This window comes from Diabrotica undecimpunctata, chromosome 5 (genome assembly GCF_040954645.1).
Source record: "Diabrotica undecimpunctata isolate CICGRU chromosome 5, icDiaUnde3, whole genome shotgun sequence".
Classification (NCBI taxonomy): domain Eukaryota; kingdom Metazoa; phylum Arthropoda; class Insecta; order Coleoptera; family Chrysomelidae; genus Diabrotica; species Diabrotica undecimpunctata.
The window spans coordinates 161,099,397-161,120,502 of record NC_092807.1 but is presented as its reverse complement, the minus strand read 5'-3'; the positions used below and the strand labels follow the sequence as shown (position 1 = coordinate 161,120,502).

Here is a 21,106-nt window from a genome sequence, read left to right as displayed (position 1 = left end):
TGTGAAACGTAAACTAAAGACTTTGTGTCTTGTATTTTCAAGAAATTTCTGTAAATCCACATTTCAAAGGTTTCTTTCTAAGAGCCTTAAAGTATTTAATTTGAGCATCCAAGTTTCACACTCATATAAGGAAACTGAATAAACAGCAATATACGAAACGTACCTAAGCGTAAGTTGATGTCTAGATGACTAGTTACATAATAAATTTCTCATTTTGTTAAATGCTAATCTTGCTTTTATATTCTAATATAAAAGCAAGATCAGCTCAAATAAAATATTTGATTAAAAGGAAAACATAATCAGTTTGATTTTGTTAATATTTTTATTATCTACATTAATTTTACATAATTTAATTATAAACTCAATCTAGTGACAATTATAGCGGCTAGTGTCTTCAGGTCTCTTGGAGAAGTAATTTTCGTTTTAAAACATGACAAACATCTAAAAAAGATAAAATGTAGTTAGTAGTTTACTAGCGGACCAACTCGACATCGAGTTTTTTAAATGAAATTTTTATTTTGCGAGAAAAATTAAGAGATTAAGAGATTAAGAGAACTCTACGTTAAATTCTCTATTGATTTGACTAATAAAAATGAAACCGGAAGTCGACCTCAAAACCGGAATGCAATTTTTAGTTCATCAAATGTCGACATGGATATTATTTAGCAGTTAATTTTGCATCCTAATCACGAATCCGGTGTCAGATTTGCTCTATCTTGACGTTTTATGCGCGTTTCGGGTCACTTCTGGTGTCGGATCGCAACCGGAAATACATATTTAGATTCGTCTCGACGAGACCTTTCGATCCATATATACATTGTGGGGTCTAAAACTTAAAGTAAATTTTAACTTCCGGTCATCTCAAAACCGGAAGTGAATTTTTGTACCAAAAGTATATCTTATCTCGTACGTAATACTAATAATATTCCGAAAAAATATTTTAATTATCTAATATGGTTTATGAGTAAAGTGGTGGACAAGAAAAGAGCTTAGCGTTTTAGTATATAATATTTGTTTTTTTTAGATAAGCTTTTAGATGAGCTTTTGATAACTCACAAAAATAGTGAAGCTTTGATATCCGATTCTAAAAAAAGAAATAGATAAAAAAATATTACGGGTATCTAATCGTTTTAAATCATAAAAGGGATTTAGTGTGGACCTAGGTGATTGCTCTATTAGAAATAATAAAAAATATACTAAAAATTGTTATCTATTGACATACAGATATGATTATATTCCAAAACCATGGGAAGAATCACCATGAAAATATTTAAATGGTAATCTCAACTCGAATAAAGGGGAGAAAAAAAAAATCGTTATTTGCCTCATTTAAGTGGGGTTATGGGCTGAAAACATGGGAAAAGTGGGTTTTTACGAATTTTAAGGATTTTCCGGAGCGAGCATGAAGAATTAAACCCCGCCATTGAAAAATTACCTACATATTTTTAAATTTTTTTGAAAAATTCAAATATTTTTCCTGAGCTTAATTTTAATCAGAAACTCTAAAAAAAATCATAGGTTTTTGGGCATTAAAATGTATGTTCGTAATTTTTTTTTAGGTTTTGTAAAGCAAAGCCACTGAGCTACGGATGCTACTAAAGGGGGTTTCTAAATATGTACTCTCAAATAAAAAAAAAACCAACTTATTCCGCTATAGCCTGTGTTTGCTGTATTACAGAATTCTAAAAATTACTTTAATGTTTATCTATTAGACAATAAAATAAACCTTACCTCCGGCGAAGCAGTATACATACATTTTTCCATTTCAAATACCATATTATGAAGAGGTTTTAAATCTAAAAATATACAAAATATATTTTCAAATGATGCATGCATTAGGTATCTTAAAAAAATTAGTAATTTATTGTAACGATCAAATAAATCGAATTAAAAAATCTACACTTTTTTCGATTTTCCGGCAAAACGGTGCATCATTTTTAGCCACATGTTTAGATTTTTTTAAACAGCAAGTCACCGTTAATCAAAATAATTCAAATTTTAAACGAAATATACACTTTTAATTTTCTCGAAATTTTCAGCGAATACATACATCCAAGTGGAAATTTTTCTCACGAACAGTTAGATGTAGGAAAATTCTGAGTTTGGCAGAAGAACGAGCGGCCAATTTTATGTAGGAAATGTGCATTCGCTTGACTCTCGGACCAAAATTGACGCCAATATAGCCAATTAACGAAATTTGATAAAAATTCAATGGTCTACATTTTTTTCGATTTTCCGGCAAAACGGTGCATAATTTTTGGCCACGTGTTAAGATTTTTTTAATCAGCAAGTCACCCTTAATCGAAATAATTCAAATTTCAAACAAAATATACACTTTTAATTTTCTCGAAATTTTCAGCAAATACAGCCATTAAACTGGAAATTTTTGTCACGAACCGTTAGATCTAGGAAAATTCTGAGTTTAACAGAGGAACGAGCGGCCAATTTTATGTACGAAATATCCATTTGCTTGACTCTCGGATTAAAATTGACGAATATATAGCTATTAACGAAATCTGATAAAAATCCAATGGTCTACAGTTTTTTCGACTTTCCGGCTAAACGGTGCATAATTTCTGGCCACATGTTTCGATTTTTTTAATCAGCAAGTCACCCTTAATCGAAATGATTCAAATTTTAAACAAAATATACACTTTTAATTTTCACGAAATTTTTAGCAAATACAGACATCCAAGCGGAAATTTTTCTCGCGAACTGTTAGATGTAGGAAAATTCCGAGTATGGCGGAAGAACGAGCGGCCAATTTTATGTAGGAAATGTCTATTCGCTTGACTCTCGGACCAAAATTGACGCCAGTATAGCCGATTAACCAAATTTGATAAAAATCCAAGGGTACCCCCTTGGAAATTTTTTTCCAAATTTTACAAAAAAAAAATTTTGTTTATTGATTTGGTACATGCACTTGGTCCAGCTTATTCCAAACATGTGTTTTTTTCTGATCCCTTAACCCCAGTTTGCCGGAAAAGACGAAAAATCAAATTAAAAAATCTACAGTTTTTTCAACTTTCCGGCAAAACGGTGCATAATTTTTAAGAACATGTTTAGATTTTTTTAATCAGCAAGTCACCCTTAATCTAAATAATTCAAATTTCAAACAAAATATACACTTTTAATTTTCTCGAAATTTTCAGCAAATACAGACATTCAACTGGAAATTTTTCTCACGAACCGTTAGATGTAGGAAAATTCTGAGGATGGCAGAACAACGAGCGGCCATTTTTATGTAGGAAATGTCCATTCGCTTGACTCTCGGAACAAAATTGACGCCAGTATAGCCAATTAACGAAATTTGATAAAAATCCAATGGTCTACAGTTTTTTCGATTTTTCGGCAAAACGGTGCTTAATTTCTGGCCACGTGTTTAGATTTTTTTAATCAGCAAGTCACCTTTAATCGAAATAATTCAAATTTTAAACGAAATATACACTTTTAATTTTCACGAAACTTTCAGCAAAAACAGACATCCAAGGGGAAATTTTTCTCGCGAACTGTTAGATGTAGGAAAATTCCGAGTATGGCAGAAGAATAAGCGGCCAATTTTATGTAGGAAATGTCTATTCGCTTGACTCTCGGACCAAAATTGACGCCAATATAGCCGATTAACCAAATTTGATAAAAATCCAAGAGTACCCCCTTGGAAAAATTTTTCCAAATTTTACAAAAAAAAAAATTTTGTTTAATGTTTTGGTACATGCACTTGGTCCAGCTTATTCTAAACATGTGTTTTTTTTTTGATCCCTTAACTCCAGTTTGCCGGAAAAGACGAGAAATCGAATTAAAAAATCTACAGTTTTTTCGATTTTCCGGCAAAACGGTGCATAATTTTTAGCTACATGTTTAATTTTTTTTAATCAACAAGTCACCCTTAATCGAAATGATTCAAATTTTAAACAAAATATACACTTTTAATTTTCACGAAATTTTTAGCAAATACAGACATCCAACGAGAAATTTTTCTCGCGAACTGTTAGATGTAGGAAAATTCCGAGTATGGCAGAAGAATAAGCGGCCAATTTTATGTAGGAAATGTCTATTCGCTTGACTTTCGGAATAAAATTGACGCTAATATAGCCAATTAACGAAATTTGATAAAAATCCAATGGTCTACAGTTTTTTCGATTTTCCGGCAAAACGGTGCATAATTTTTAGCCACATGTTTAGATTTTTTTAATCAGCAAGTCACTCTTAATCTAAATAATTCAAATTTCAAACAAAATATCCAATTTTAATTTTCTCGAAATTTTCAGCAAATACAGACATTCAACTGGAAATTTTTCTAACGAACCGTTAGATGTAGGAAAATTCTGAGTTTGGCAGAAGAACGAGCGGCCAATTTTATGTAGGAAATATTCATTCGCTTGACTCTCGGAAGTAGTTTCAAAACATTTTTTTCTTTGACTTTTATGCAAGCAATGGTTGTTGAAATTAACAATTTTTACAAATTCGTTGTGGAACATAGTGATATTGAATAAAATTCTCGTGTCGCAACAAATTGAAAAGACACTGATGTGAATGAAGAGTATTGTTCCTTATATTGTCGTTGTTACGTTTTTCAGATAACAATACTGTTGAAGAAGATTCCATTTTTAAGCTGCGAATCGTTTTAGACCATTTAAAGACCGTTTTTTGTAGATTTCTGTATCCATTCAGAAACATTTGTATCGACCAAAGTTTGATGCTTTATAAGGGAAGGCTAGCATTTAAACAGTATATACCCTCTAAAAGGCACAGATTTGGAATTCAATTCCACTCTTTATGTGACTTAAATACAGAAATCCAAGGGGAAATTTTTCTCGCGAACTGTTAGATGTAGGAAAATTCCGAGTATGGCAGAAGAACGAGCGGCCAATTTTATGTAGGAAATGTCTATTCGCTTGACTCTAGGACCAAAATTGACGCCAATATAGCCGATTAACCAAATTTGATAAAAATCCAAGGGTACCCCCTTGGAAAATTTTTTCCAAATTTTACAAAAAAAAAATTGTTTAATGTTTTGGTACATGCACTTGGTCCAGCTTATTTGAAACATGTGTTTTTTTCTGATCCCTTAACTCCAATTTGCCGGTAAAGACGAGAAATCGAATTAAAAAATCTACAGTTTTTTCGATTTTCCGGCAAAACGGTGCATAATTTTTAGTCACAGGTTTAGATTTTTTTAATCAGCAAGTCACCCTTAATCGAAATAATTCAAATTTTAGACAAAATATACACTTTTAATTTTCTCGAAATTTTCAGCAAATACAGACATTCAACTGGAAATTTTTCTTACGAACCGTTAGATGTAGGAAAATTCTGAGTTTGGCAAAAGAACAAGCGGCCAATTTTATGTAGGAAATAACCATTCGCTTGACTCTCGGAATAAAATTGACGCCAATATAGCCAATTAACGAAATTTGATAAAAATCCAATGGTCTACAGTTTTTTCGATTTTCCAGCAAAACGGTGCATAATTTCTGGCCACATGTTTAGATTTTTTTAATCAGCAAGTCACCGTTAATGGAAATAATTCAAATTTCAATCAAAATATACACTTTTAATTTTCTCGAAATTTTCAGCGAATACATACATCCAAGTGGAAATTTTTCTCACGAACAGTTAGATTTAGGGAAATTCTGAGTTTTGGCAGAAGAACGAGCGGCCAATTTTATATAGGAAATGTCTATTTGCTTGACTCTCGGACCAAAATTGACGCCAATATAGCCGATTAACCAAATTTGATAAAAATCCAAGGGTACCTCCTTGGAAATTTTTTTCCAAATTTTACAAAAAAAAATTTTGTTTATTGTTTTGGTACATGAACTTGGTTCAGCTTATTCCAAACATGTGTTTTTTTCTGAAACCCCAGTTTGCCGAAAAAGAGGAAAAAAATTGTTATGATTTTTTGTATGTGTAAACACGTCATTGTAACGATTCGTTGAAATTTGAATTGGATTGGATGGTTAATGTCAACCCTCATCTCAGCAATTTCTGCGAATCCTGACGACAAACTGGTATGTGTAAATAGTAGCTGCCATTCATCGTTGCAATTTGGCTCAGTCATAGTAGAGAGCTATGTACTCTGGACTGAGTTCGCATTAACTAGTTAGTCAATACAGAGTACTGTTTTGAACATGGAAATGGTAAATACTTTTAATTATTTTCTCCTGATGTAGCTAACAAACAATTAGCGAAATATAGAGATGTAAAGAAAAAAATGAGTTTTGTTTACAAATATACAACAGACTGCATACCTGCTAATTTACTACAAAATTATTTGTTTATGTTTCGGTCGATAATCCAACCAAAAGTCAAAGTGACAAGCAACGCGAAGCGCATACTGCGACACATGTTAGTTTTCGGAAATGGTCCAGATTCTATTCACTTTTTTAACTTATATATCCAAGACAGGACAACGTCTGTCGGGTTAGCCAATTTAAAATAACAATTGAAATCGAAAATACTAACCTGCAAACTTTTTTTGACATGTTGTAACAGCTTGCATAATGTTGTTTTTATATTCCGGAGGTATGAAACCGACGAGCATGTCTTCATTCAGTTTCCCTGACTTTTCCATCTAAAAAAAGAAAATTAATAAAACTTGTTTAAGTTATTAAGATATAAAGCTAAGAATTATTTTAGTTTATTTGATTTCCAAGTATAGGGTTGGCCATCCAAATGAGTCCATCCTGAAATTTGCCAAATCATTTGATTTTAATGCTAAAACAGACCGATTTTTATTCCAACGATATAGATATCTTCTCTTTTAGTACCAGAAACATTTAATTTTGAATAGAAAATATACCTTATGTAGTACATCATTAGACAGGCATTTCGCTAAAGAATTCAGGCATGAATACCTTTTTGTTCATATTAACTCTATCTTGTGAAAAAGTGTTCAAAAATTACATTGAATACCTCTTAAAAACCAAACGCGATGCTTATATTTTGCTAGTGTCAATTTCAACTTTTTTGTAACGCATCAAAAACTACATTAAAGCGAAACTTGCAACATGAATAGGACAATTTATTAAATAACTAAATAAACGGCAAAATAATTATAGACGTCGGTGAAAGGCTTAAAAGATGGCATGAATATATTCAAGAGCTATTTAAAGACAACCGAACTGAGATAGTACTAGAGCAGGAAAAGTTCGACAACGGCCCAGACATAACAGAAGATGAGGTATTAGAGGCGATAAAGCGAACAAAGAACAACAAGGCAACAAGTCCTGACGAAATACCTGTAGACATAATACGGTTAATAGAAGAACAGCAAATTGGAATATTGGTCGACTTATTCAATACAATATACAGTACAGGAATCATTCCCAGAGATTGGCTGATGTCAACATTCATAACATTACCAAAAAAACCAAATGCAAAAGAATGCCAAGACCACCGGATAATAAGTTTAATGAGTCATATGCTCAAAATATTTTTAAAAATTATACACCGGAGAATACACAACAAACTTGAGCAGGACATAAGTGACACTCAATTTGGATTTAAAAATGCACTGGGAACGAGAGAAGCCCTGTTCGCTGTGAATGTACTTGTGCAAAGGTGCATGGATGTTAATCAGCCAGTATATATGTGTTTCTTGGATTACAACAAAGCCTTCGATAAGGTCAGACATAACCGTCTTATCGAATTACTTGAAAAGAAAAACTTAGATATGAGAGACATCAGGCTCATTAGCGCTATCTATTATAATCAGATCGCTGTGGTAAAAGAGAAATCGAAGTCTTTTCAAATGAAATACAGATTGAGAGGGGCGTCAGGCAGGGCTGTGTCCTGTCTTCTACTTTGTTCAATTTGTATTCAGAGGAAATAATCCAGGAAGCACTAGAAGAACTAACTATGGGAATAAAAGTAAATGGCAGACTATTTTATTAGCGGAATGTCTTGAGGATTTACAACAAATGGTTGACAGAGTGGTAGAAGTCAGTCATTTCAATTTCTTTAAAGTTAAGACTTTTGAGATGCTACGTGTTCTCCATATTATTTTATGGGTTGGAAGCTTGGACATTAAAGAAAGATGTTTCGGACAGATTAGAAGCCTTCGAGTTATGGGCATACAGCAGGATATTAAGAATAAGTTGGGTGAATAGAGTCACGAATGTCGAGGTGTTGAGAAGAATAAGAAAAGATAAAGAAGTTTTAAATACAATTAAAGTCAGAAAACTGCAATATTTGGGAGATGTCATGAGGGGCGAGCATTATAACTTGCTGCAATTAATAATACAGGGTAGAAGGAGTCGCGGAAGAAGACGCATCTCCTGGTTATACAATTTGAGAGCTTGGTTTAACTGCACTTCTGCTGACCTCTTTAGAGCAGCGTTATCGAAAGTGCGAATTGCCATGATGGTTACCAACCTTCTTAGAGGAGATGGCACATGAAGAAGAAGAGCAGACTTACGGTTGTGCGGCTGTAATGAAGGGGCAACAGAACAAAAACTGTTTAGAGATAAGTATCAAGATGTAATTTTTGTTCATTGTTATACGCATAGACTCAATTTGGTTTAACAGCAATCAGTGAAACATATTAAAGAGTGCAAAATTTTATTTAAAACGTTATCAGGGCTTGCTGCATTTTTTCAAAATCGTCCAATCGTGCTGCTTTGAATAAATTAGTACAAAAACTTTTACCCAAACTAGCAGCAACAAGGTGGATTTACGCTGGTAGACTCGCTGAGGCTGTTTCTTGTATTGGTTCAGAGCTTCTCGAACTATTTAAAGAAATGCATACTGACACAGCAACATGGAATGGAGAGACACAAATTTGTTTGAAAGTTTTTTACGTTACATTGTAAGAATTTGATTTTATTCTCTTTTTAAGTTAATTTGAGATTATTCTACCAAAACCATAAGTTTTATTTGATATTTTACAGAAAAAAATGTATGACATTGGATTTTGCACGAGAAAGGTTAATGAATTTCTCGAATTTTTGTAATTGGAGCGGAATAATTTTGAAAGTCGATGGTCAAAGCTGGAAGATTTTGTAATTGTTGCTGTCCCCAAATCCAATAAGAGGCAACGTATTAACAATATTAATGAAAATGAAGAGACGTCTTATCGACGAATTTTTTTTAAATGTTTAACAGTTTTTAAAATTATGGCAAAAAAATTCCCAGAGAGCGCGTTTTATAAACTTGTGAAGTTATATTAACAAAAATTTGACACAGTAAAGTTAAAAACTGAATTGACAGTTCTTTATAATGATCTAGATTATATTAAAAAAAATGTACAAGAATTGTATCAATATTTAAAGTCCTCAGAGCTTGATAATACATTTTCGGAAGCTTTTAATTTGACAAATGCATTTTTAACAATTCTGGCTACTGCATCCGTTGAAAGAAGTTTTTCAGCAATGAAGCTCATTAAACATGCTAAAGAAATACCCAATTGCAAGATCGAATGTCATCACTTTCTTTAATTTCCATTGAGAAACGTTTTTTAAATGGATTAATGACCAAATCTCCTTTCTACAATTCTGTTGTTAATATTTTTGTAAATAAAGGAAATCGCCGAATTGACAAAATATAACAAATAGTTTTCAAAATACTTATGATTCTCTTTTTCCTAATAGTTCGTTTTTAATTTGTGTCAATTTTATAGTAGAATAATCTGTTTAGTTTGTTTGTTGTTAAGTGTTGTTTAAATAAGATTTTTTTAATCTGGTTTTGGTAACTCTTTAGAAAAACTGATGCGTCTCCATTGTTACTGAATTATTTTTATAATTTTATATCAGGACAAATAAATAGGTAAATCCTCAGGAATATACGAGTAAAATAATACCCTTTATGAATGAATACATAATACATACATAAAAAAAAATAAAAAATATTAATTTAAAAATATCTGCACTTACCACAGCTGAGGTGACCCAGCAACACGACAAATATTTCTAAAACATAGAATAGTAATTATTTTTAAAAATATACCATATACTATAAATTATTACAACATAAACAAATATTTTAACACATTTATATTATTTTAATCAAGTTAAAGTAAAGTATGATCTTCTTATTCCAAGTTTTAGTTTAGCATTTAGTTTTCTTCAAATTCAACCTTAGTCTGTATTCATAGCAGCATATATTAAGGCGTTGTATTATGTTCTGTATCTGGATCAAACGGATACGGAAATACAAGAAGCAGTTATCAGACTGAAAAACAACAAGTCACCGATTAGACAACATTAGCGCAGAAATAATTAAGAAAGGCGGAGACTCCCTCTTTAATGCGATACACGAACTAATAGTGAACAAATGGAATAATAAACAACTGCTACAAGACTGGAATACCGGAGTAATTATCCCACTACATAAAAAAGGAGATCAGCTTCAATGTAAAAACTACCAGGCAATAACGCTACTAACTGTGGCATATAAAATAGTGTCAAATATTGTGTATGACCGATTGAGATCATATGCGGAACAAATAGTTGGGGGATATCAATGTGATTTCTGCAGGCAGAAGTCCACAATAGATCAGATCTTCGTCTTGAGGCAAATCTTGAAAAGACTAGTAAATTTAATATAGACACACATCATCTTTTATTGATTTTGAGAGTGCCTATAATAGCTTCCATCGAGAATTTTTGATCCATGCACTGAAAGAGTTTAATATTCCAACTGAACTCATTGACATAGTACAAGAAACACTTAAAGTACAAAGCAAAATTCGAATTCAAAACGCACTAACAGATACAATCCATGTGAGAATGAGCCTACAACAGGAAGATGCCCTATCCTGTATTCTATTCAACATCATATTAGAGAAAATAATTAGAGAGTCAAAAGTCAACACCAGAGGAACAATAATAACAAAAGTGTACAAATATTGGCATTTGCAGATGATGTTGATATCATAGCTAGAAGCGAAAGAGAGATGATAGAAGCTTTAATGCGATAGAAAGAGCTGCACAAAACAGTGGCCTAAACATTAACGAAATAAAAACCAAATACATGAAGGCCAGCAAATCGACAGGCCAAAGAAACCTACAGAATCTGACAATAGGAGACTATAACATCGAAAGCGTGAAAAATTTCACATATCTAGGTTCACTAGTTACCGCAAATAACAATGTCAGTGAAGAAGTTAAGAGAAGAATACATATCGCTAATAAAACATATTTATATTGGACTAATTAAACATCTAAGATCTAACAACATCACAAGAAAAATCAAATGCAAAATATACAAGACCCCGATAAAACCGGTCTTTGTATATGGATCAGAGACATGGACACTGTCGAAAAACGATGACAACCTATTAGGTACGTTTGGATGAAAAATCCTTAGACACATACATAAGGGGGTGAAAGAATGGCGCCGAAACATATGGCACAGAAGATATAATTTTGAACTATACACAGCATACAATGAATCCAAGGTCATAACATCCATAAAGATCGGACGTCTGCGCTGGTTGGGCCATGTTGAGCGGATGTTGGAGACTGAAACACCAAAACATATAATGAGGCAAACACCAGTAGGGAGAAGGTCAAAGGGAAGACCCAAACTTAGATACATGGGACAAGTGGAACAAGATCTGAAAACACTTAAGATTACCAACTGGAAAAACAAAGCAAGGAACAGAACTGAATGGCGGAAAATCCTAGAACTAGCCAGGACCCAGAAAGTGTTGTCGAGCTACTGATGATGATGATGATTATGTTCTGTAAATCATTGTTGTTATCCGTAATTATTACTGTATCGGCTACAAAACGCAAGTTGTTCAAAACTTCTTCATTGATAGATATACCTTCTATTAAATCTGAGAGTGCTTCTTTAACTGCAGATATTGAAGAGAGATGTTACTTCTATTGGTTTTTTCGTTTTTATATCTGGTTAACTTCATTCTTAGGTCCGCTCTGACTAGCATGTGGTCTGACCCCACATCAGCACCTCTTAAGCTTCTGATATCTTGCAACAAGCTTTTCCATTTATATTAAATTGTTATATGATCTATTTGGATCTTGTACCTTTATCCTGGCTTCATATTTCCTTATGTATCTGCTTATGTTTTAAGATGCTTCCACCTGTTAAAAGTTCATTTTGTTGGCAAAATTCGATTAGTCACTTATGTCCTGTATTATCATTGTCCATTTTAGTATTTAAGTCTCCGATTATTATTTTCTGCGAAATATTATTATTTATATAAAATCCTGCGAATTATATATGGTCCTTGCAGGGACAGCGTGACAAATGAATGGAGGAGCAGATACAACAATGAAATAGAGACTCTCTTCGGGAAATGAAACATCGTAAGATACATAAAAGCCAATAGATTAAGATGGGCAGGCCATGTGGTACGGAGTGATGACGACAGACTGATTAGCAATGTGTTTTGGGAAAGACCAGATGGTAGAAGATCGACAGGAAGACCTAGAAAAAGGTGGAAAGACGCAGTCAGGGAAGACCTGGAGAAGATGGAAGTAAGGCCATGGGAAATAATAGCACAGGATCGGAATCAATGGAAGGCAATAGTAAACGCGGCAAAAACTCACGAAGAGTTGTAAAAGCCAATGATGATGATGATGATTATTATTTTCATATCTCTTCTATATTTATTGCTAATCTTGACATTCGTTGTTCGCATTTGTTTATAAAATTCTTCTTTCCCATCTTCATCGTTGTAGGAGCATACAAATCTACTACTATAATGTTATAGTATGTTGCCTTCAGTCTCGACCAAATAATCCTTTTTGTTACTGGTTCCCACTCTATTAGAGCCTTTCTTCCATTTTGGGCTAGCAGTATAGACAATGCAATACTAATATCCCGATAATTACTGCATTCTCTCTTCTTTCCCTTTTTATAAATGGAATTTTTAAAACAGCTCGTCGAATCTCTTGGAATCGTTTCCCGTTCCAGACACTTTTCTAATATTACGGAATGAGGTACCTACCTTAAATTTAACGTCATCTTCGAAAATACCCTCTTTTGCTTTTTCTATTAGTTGTTCATTCACACCTGTTTTTGCAACACATTCGTCGTGTAGTACTTTTGTAAGCTCTATAACTTCTTGCTTAAAATCCTAAAACATTTGAAAATTTAATTATTTTCTCTTAATTTAATTACAAATTATAAAATCATTCGATGTAATTTTACCCTAAAAGGGTATAATTTCATCGCAGGTGTGTAAAGAAGCGAAAATATTATTGTGATTAATTAATTTATTATTTACGTGATTAAATATTGATTGAAGACATGTTTGCAAAGGCACTACATGAGACAGATAAAGGTATTTAAGTAAACGGAGAATGACTAAATATTCAAGAAGGCTTACAACACATAGTCAATAAAGTTACAGAAGAGTCAGAGTTATGGAATAAATTTTAATATTAAGAAAATTAAATATATTAGGATCAGCAAAGATAACGCACCAACTTAACTCAACTACTTAACTTTTACTAGAGCTTGGTGTAAACTTGCTAGCTAAGTATGTATAAAATAAAGCCACAATACTGATGTGGAGTTGTCTTTCTCCTATCGGACACGTCCCCAGGTGGTGCATAGGGGAACGCCCTCATCGGTATGGCAACCCTAACAGAAGAGTCCCTGGACCTCCAAGTTGGGGGTTGGGCAAGAGGCTGACAACTTCTTCCCGTAAAAAAGCATAACATGTGTTACGGAATCTCAGGAACTATTAGCTGGACGAAAAATGAAATTGAGATTAGGAACATGGAATAACCGAACCCTTTACCGAACTGGAGCACTCACATATTTACTAGATATAGTGAGCACGTACAAAGTAGATGTTTTAGCACTGCAGGAAATGCGGTGAACATGAATGAGCACTCTTGACAAGAGAAACCATTCCATATATTATAGTTGCAATGAAAGCAAGCCAACATATGGATGGGGTGGGATTTATTGTAAACCAAAGAACAAATGGCCTTATTATTGACTTTGAAGCCTACAGTCACCAAAGTCAGACCAGTCAGACAAATAAAAGGAAATAGAGAACAGTTCATCTGTTCCAGAGAGAGAAGCCTACAGAAGATGTCCCAGAAATGACATTAAGATTGTATAAGGTGACATGAATACACGAATAGGACGAGAGCGAGTTTTCATGCCCACGATAGTAAAGCATACCCTACACAACATCAGTAGTTATAATGGATTAAGACTGATAAACTTAGCAGCAGCACTCAATATGACAGTCGCTAGTACCTATTTTGAACACAAGAACATACACAAGGTAACCTGGACCTCTCCTTATGGAAGAACAACGAGTCACATTGATCACATCTTAGGTCAGTAGATTCAAGGCATGGAACAGATGTAATAAACTGCAAAAGTTATAGAGGCACAAACATAGACTCAGATCATTACCTAGTAATCTTAACATTGAGGGCTAGAATTTCAAACACCAGTAAAGAAAATAAAATGGAATGTACAAAAGCTGAGAGATGTAACAATTGCAGAACGGTACTCAGAAAACATTACTAACAGACTTCTTCTTCTTAAGGTGCCGTGAATTTCTGCGTAGGCGTCCACCGTACATCGTCTTGTCAGGTGAGATGTTAAATAGCGAGGATTAAATAATTCTGTTTTTAGCAGCATTGCGAAGCATTTCATAGCTGTGAATTCCTGTCCTTTGTCGAATATTGCGCAGCCATGATATTTTTTTACGTCCCAGACCTCTCCTACCCTCTATCTTCCCTTCGAGTATCAGTTGCTGAAAAGTATATCTTTCTCCTCGTAATATGTGTCCCAAGTATGCAGGCTTCTTACTTTTTACATAACTAAAAAGTTCCCTATCCTGTAAGCCCGCTCTTCTGAGTACTTCCTCAGTTCTGACCCTGTCCGTCCATGATATTCTAAGCATTCGACGCAGGCACCACATTTCAAACACTTCAAGTTTGTTAATGGAACTGGCCTTTAACGTCCATGCTTCCATTCCGTACAAGAGAACAGGCCACACGTAACTAACAGACTAAGGAATCAAAATGTAAATGAAGAAGGTCAGACAGATATAGACTCCTAATAGACCAGAAAAAAAAAAAGAAAAACATTAAAGCAGAAGCGAAAAAAAGAAATAGAAACAGAAATTTGTGCCCGTAAAAATCATTGGTTTGACGATGAATACAAGAATGTAACAAAAGATAAAAATGACGCCTACAGAAAGATGCTTACCTGAGCGAAGAATCGCGAACTAGAACAACTGTAGAGAATTAACAGACAAAGAGAAGAGAAGAAAAGAGGATACACGAAAGAAACCACTTAAATATGGAACTTAAATATATAGAAAACTTCAACAGAAACAAACTTCAAACAGAAAATCTCCTATCAACTATTACGTTTTACCCAACATAATTTTCACCAAAATCGCATACTTATTTTGTAATCTGTAAGCATATAATTTTGAATAATTAATATTTTATTATATATTCTGTGTGTCTTAGTGACCTTAAAATGTTCGTTTAAGTACGTAACAATTATTTTATGTCTTAATTACATAAAACAGTCGTACATTAAACGACACCAATAACAAATAATTACGAACATGCTGCTATTGATTGTTTTCAAAAAATAATAACTGGCATGTTTATAATTGCATGGGGAAACTATTTATTAATATTATTACAAAATATAATAAGTAAGCACGTTTAAAAGATTGACACGACACTGAATACGAACCTGTAAGTATAGACTTGTGATCAAAATGACGCTAAAGAATACTTTATTAAAAGAATGCAACAATACTTTAATAGTTTGATTAAATAAACTTTTAAAACACGTAAAACATTTTGTATTAAGTGATGGATTCGACCATTACTTGATCGAAGTTCATTTTATCCATACCCTGGAAACTTATATTAATAAACTTGGAAATTTCTCCCATCACTTTGACCCCAGTCAGTTAAGAGAAATGACAGCCTATCTCTCTCACGAAGACTTTAACCAATCATTTACTTTAACATCATCTCGGGATGTTACAAATAAAATAATCAGACGAAGCTTATTTCCGCAATCTCAATTCTGTAAAAAGTAATGACAGATCTTCCGTTGGTTTACAGCTTTCAATTTTATTTTATTATTTTTAACTTTCGTTTGTATTTATTCTTAGGGCCGATTTCTGATAACTAAGTTAATCCATAGTTCAATTGACTAAGGTTCAGACGAGTAAACGTTGAACTTCTTATATTTTGGGAAATATTGGGAAGTTCAGGTGTAGTTCACGTTCTACGTCTTAATGATCGTTGGAAATGCAAAAATCCATAGTTTCTAGTAAGTTTAAATTGGTAAGTTAGTGCATATGATTCAGCTGTTGGTAAATGGACTACATACGTCCTTATCCTGAAGTCCTATATTAACGAACGTTGGTTCCAAGTAAAAATCAATAATGATTTCTCAACCTATCACTCAATCCAAGTCCTAGTTCCTTAGGGAAGTGTTCTCGACATACCTACTACAGATGACGTCACAGTGGCGACTTTTGCCGATGATACAGTCGTTTTAGTTTCAAATAAAGATCCAGACATAGCATCTGAAAAGCTGCAAAATTACTTACATACATTAGAGAATTGATCAAAAAAGTGGAAAATTAAAGTCGATATCGAAAAATCAACCCAAATAATATTTACAATAAAAAAGACGCACTTGTCCACAAGTTAGTCTAAACAATGCCCGCATTCCTGCTAGAGACGTTGTAAAATATCTTGGGTTGCATCTGGACCGAAAGCTGACCTGGAAGCAACACATTAATGCCAAAAAAAACTCTGTTCAATGTAAAATAAATTGGTTAAAAAAGAGGAGCTACCCAGAACAGCAAATTCGGGAGATGGACAGAAGTGGCGAGAGGAATCAAATAAGGAAATTCTTTAGTGAACTGAAGTCAGTCAGAAAAGGTGCAAGTGTTGGAGTAACACAGCCTATGAGAAATGAAGCAGGTGAACTTATAATGATAGAAACGGAAATCGTCGAACGATGGAATGAATACTTTCGGAATTTACTAAATATTGAAAGTGAGACGGAGGAAGCAGATATTACGTTTCATTCTGCAGATATCGAAATACCAACACCAATACTTGAGGAAGTAAAGAATGCGATTGCGTCTCTAAAAGACCATAAAGTACCAGGAAATGATGGCATAAATGGGGAGTTATTAAAAAAGGAGGAAGCCTACACTAAAAATTGTATGACATCATTCTGAGAGTATGGCAACAATAGAAAATGCCTAAAGAATAGAATGGAAGGGTTATAATTCCCATATATAAGAAAGGAAACAAAGAATAATTCCGAAACTATAAAGGCATATCGCTTATTAGCACATCATGTAAAGTGCTATCAATTATCTTGCTAAAGAGATTCACATCATATTCGGAAGATATTCTAGGCGACTACCAATGCGGCTTTCGTGCTGGAAGGTCAACTATAGATCAGATATTTACCATCCGACAAATATTAGAGCAAAACTGGGAATTCAACCGCGATGTGCACCAAATTTTCATAGATTTCCAGCAAGCATATGATTCCAGAAAAAGAAGAAAATTGTGGATAGCAATGTTAGAAATGGGAATACCAAGAAATTAGTGTAATTAAGAGACGTGAGAGAGGTGTTTTCACAGCTCGAGGAGGAAACAAGTAGTCTAGGTCTCCGAATAAATGAAGAAGATACGAAATACATGGTAGTAACCAAAAATCCAAGACCAAGAGTTAGGCAGAACATCAGTATTAATGATCGCAACTTCAAAGTAATAAAGGAGTTTAAATACCTGGGGGCGATAATCACAGCGGACAACCACATAAAAAAAGGTCTCAGCAAGGATAGCTGCGGGAAATAGACCATTATACTCCCTTTCAACATTATTAAGATCGAAGCTGCTAAAAACAAAATTTAAATTAACACTGTACAAGTCGATTAGTACAAGTCGAGGTGAAAAGTACGAACTTTTAAGAAATATCATGCAGGGCAAAATTAAGGGCAAAAGAAGTGTGGGAAGAAGAAAAATATCGTGGCTTCGTAATCTACGTGAATGGTTCGGGTGTAGTTCGATTGAACTTTTTAGGCGCGCTGCTAACAAAGTCGCAGTGGCCATGATGATTTCCAATCTCCGATAGGAGTGGCACGAGAAGAAGAAGAAGAAGAAGTCGATTATTCGCCCAATTATTACATATGGCAGTGAAACATAGACTCTCAACCAGCTCAACCAGCGGGAAATCAAAAAGGTTCTAATATTTGAAACAAAGATTCTCAGAATAATATTTGGCTCTCAAAGAGATGAATTCACAGGGGACTGGAAAAGACGTCGCAATGCTAAATTGGTGACTCTGTATGGAACTGAAAACATAGTTAGACATATCAGGGCAAACCGAATAAGATGGGTAGGTCACGTGGTATGATCAGAGTATGACAGAGTGTTAAAGACAGTGTTTTTTGAAAGACCAGATGGTAGAAGATCAGTAGGCCGACCGAGAAAAAGATGGAAGAATGATGTTAAAGCCAATTTATCTAGAATTTGGGTACAACAATGGGAAATAGAAGCGCAGAGGATGGAGGGCGATAGTGGATGCGGAGAAGACTTACTCAGAGTTGTAAAGCCAGTGATGATGATGATGATGAATTGGTTACTTGCAGAAAGTCACAATTGTCATTGTAGAACAAAATACCGCTTTACAAAATCATACTAAAACCAAAATGGACTTATGGCGTAGAAGTCTGGGGCTGTAGCAAGCCTTTAAACACAAAAATTTTGCAAACCTTCCAATCACGCAAAACACTGCGTATGATAGCTAACGCCCCTTGGTATGTGAGCAATGCAACCATCCACAATGACCTGGGACCACCCACCATAAAAGATGTCATATCACTTTACGCCAACAAGGACAATATTCTTAATTCAACGCATCACAGCCAAATTATCAGTGAATTATATCAGCCACCAATGGAGGAACGAAGACTGAAGAAGACTTGGCCAGACGACCTGGTTACATAGGTGAAAATGAAGAAATGTCGCCTGAACGGTACCCAAATCAAGTCAATATTGTCATGACATTTACTAATTACTCATAAATACAATAATATAAATACTGAATTTTTCTTTAAATTTTTAGACTAAATATTTGGAATTATTCGTACATCTTTTGTTAAAAAAATTAAATATTATTCAGCTTTGATGCTGCAATCCGCGGTTCACATTGATGCTTTTTAATGCAATAATTTTTCACAAATTGTTAAAATTTTTGTCCACCTTTTGAAATTTCCGCATAGTGAAATTATCATTTCCAATAATATTCCAAATGTTAAATGCTCGCTAAATGCGAAATCTTTGAGAATTCAGAGTGTAATTAGAGGGCTGCTTCGTTTAGGGATCACTATAATATGATGGTGATGACGATGTTGGAGAAGAACTTAATAGTAAAGACATGTGTAAGAAATAATGAAATAAATAAGTAAATGAGTTGCAAGATCAGGAAAAGAATATAACTGAATATATTAAAATTGAAAAAACTTACTTTTAAGTCTAGAGGATGTGCTGCTATTTTGGCCGTTATAAATAATACAAACACTGATACTATAACCCGATACATTATGTTGCGTTTGATTGAATTTTAATATTAATCGCGAAATTCTTATATTTTCCCAAGTATTTATATTAGTGACTATCGTACAGGTGTAAACGGGATTTAGAGTTTTTTAACTAGTTTTTATATAATTTTTTGCACGTTAATTTGCGATTAACTACTAATTAAACTAGTAATAACTATAATCAGCAATCTATTATTAACTGCAAGAAAATATTTATTAGTAAATAATTTTCTTACATTTGTATTTTATTACGGTTTTTATATTTTGTGTTACATTGTATGTATCAGCTGTACCAGAAGTCCTTTCAGAAGAAGTAGAATCGACAATTGCAAAAATGAAAAGCTGTAAAGCAGCTGAAATAGATGACATAACAGTGAAACTACTTAAATACACTGACAATAAAACCTGGAAAATCTTAGCAGGCATATTTACGGACTGCCTTAAGATCAAAATACACACCAGACCACTGGAATACAGCAAAGATAATTCTCATTCATAAGAAAGGTAGCAAAGAGGATATAAAAAACTACAGAGATATAAGTCAATTACCAATCATATACAAGATATTCACAAAGATCGTCAAAACAGATTAACAAATGCATTATATAGAGATGCTGCACAGCCAAGAGAGCAAGATGGATTTTTCCATTTTCCGTTTCCATTTTTTCTCAATCCATTGAAAATAATCGACGTAAGATGCCTCAACTCAGCAGCTGTAGGTAGCGACTATAGCCTAGTACTATGTAAAATAAGAATCATTCTGAAATACTTCCCCCTCCCCAAGAGAGCGACGCCAACACAAATAAAAATCAAAGTCGAAGGACTAAATATGGAATCCACGAAATATTTATACAGGAAAAGAATATCAGAGAAAATCGCTGGGAATGAAATATAAGAAAACGATAACATCGAGGAAAGCTGGGGAAAACTCAAAAATAACATAATTAACGGAGCAACAGAATCACTTGGAGAGAGGAAAGTAACGAACACTAACATATCAAAAAAGAAAACACCATGGTTTAGAGAGGAAGTGAAGACAAAATGAAAAGAAAAGAAGGAAGCCTTTTTCCAATAGAGAACACAAAAACACAACAGGAATACAACCACTATAAACGAATCAGAAATGAAACGAATATTTTAGTTAGACAAATAAAAAAGGAACACTGGCAGAGTTTCTCAAAACAGATGTAACACGACTTCTATGGAACACAAAAAGAAATAGGGAGAATAATGAGGGGACAAAGAAAAGAGATGAACGAACTAATAAAAACGAAACATATTCAGAAGGAAACATGAGTAGACTACTTCCGATCACTACTAGCTAGGGGTGACGATAATGAATGTGGAAAATATCTTGGACACAACACATAACAAATGCGGAAACGCTACGAAGAATAAATAAAGACACACTTAACACTATAAAAAAAGAAAAATGAGCTACTATGGTCACATACACATGGTCATACAAGGGAAGGTGAAAGGCAAAAGAGGACCGGAGGGAAGGCGCACGTCCTGGCTGAAGAATCTGAGACAATGGAGTGGGAAAAGGTCAATAGAACT

The 21,106-nt window shown here is 33.8% G+C and overlaps 1 protein-coding gene across 1 annotated transcript; it reads right to left on the bottom strand.

Annotated features, from left to right (window-relative positions):
- Positions 1–303: 303 nt before the first annotated feature.
- On the bottom strand, positions 304–19,631 carry LOC140440876 (B1 protein-like). Its single transcript, XM_072531237.1, has 6 exons — positions 19,474–19,631; positions 12,917–13,045; positions 9,873–9,908; positions 6,466–6,574; positions 1,732–1,796; positions 304–441 (listed from the first exon to the last, which is right to left on the bottom strand). The coding sequence occupies exons 1-6, from the start codon at positions 19,546–19,548 to the stop codon at positions 424–426; spliced, it is 432 nt and encodes a 143-aa protein (XP_072387338.1). The 5' UTR covers positions 19,549–19,631; the 3' UTR covers positions 304–423.
- Positions 19,632–21,106: the final 1,475 nt, after the last annotated feature.

Excerpts from the sequence above, each read along its gene's own strand:
- LOC140440876 (XM_072531237.1), bottom strand. The coding sequence starts at position 19,548 with ATGTATCGGGTTATAGTATCAGTGTTTGTATTATTTATAACGGCCAAA. Across the intron at positions 9,909-12,916 it reads AAGATGACGTTAAATTTAAG|AAATATTTGTCGTGTTGCTG; the intron begins GTAGGTACCTCA and ends TCTATGTTTTAG. Across the intron at positions 6,575-9,872 it reads GCTGGGTCACCTCAGCTGTG|ATGGAAAAGTCAGGGAAACT; the intron begins GTAAGTGCAGAT and ends TTCTTTTTTTAG.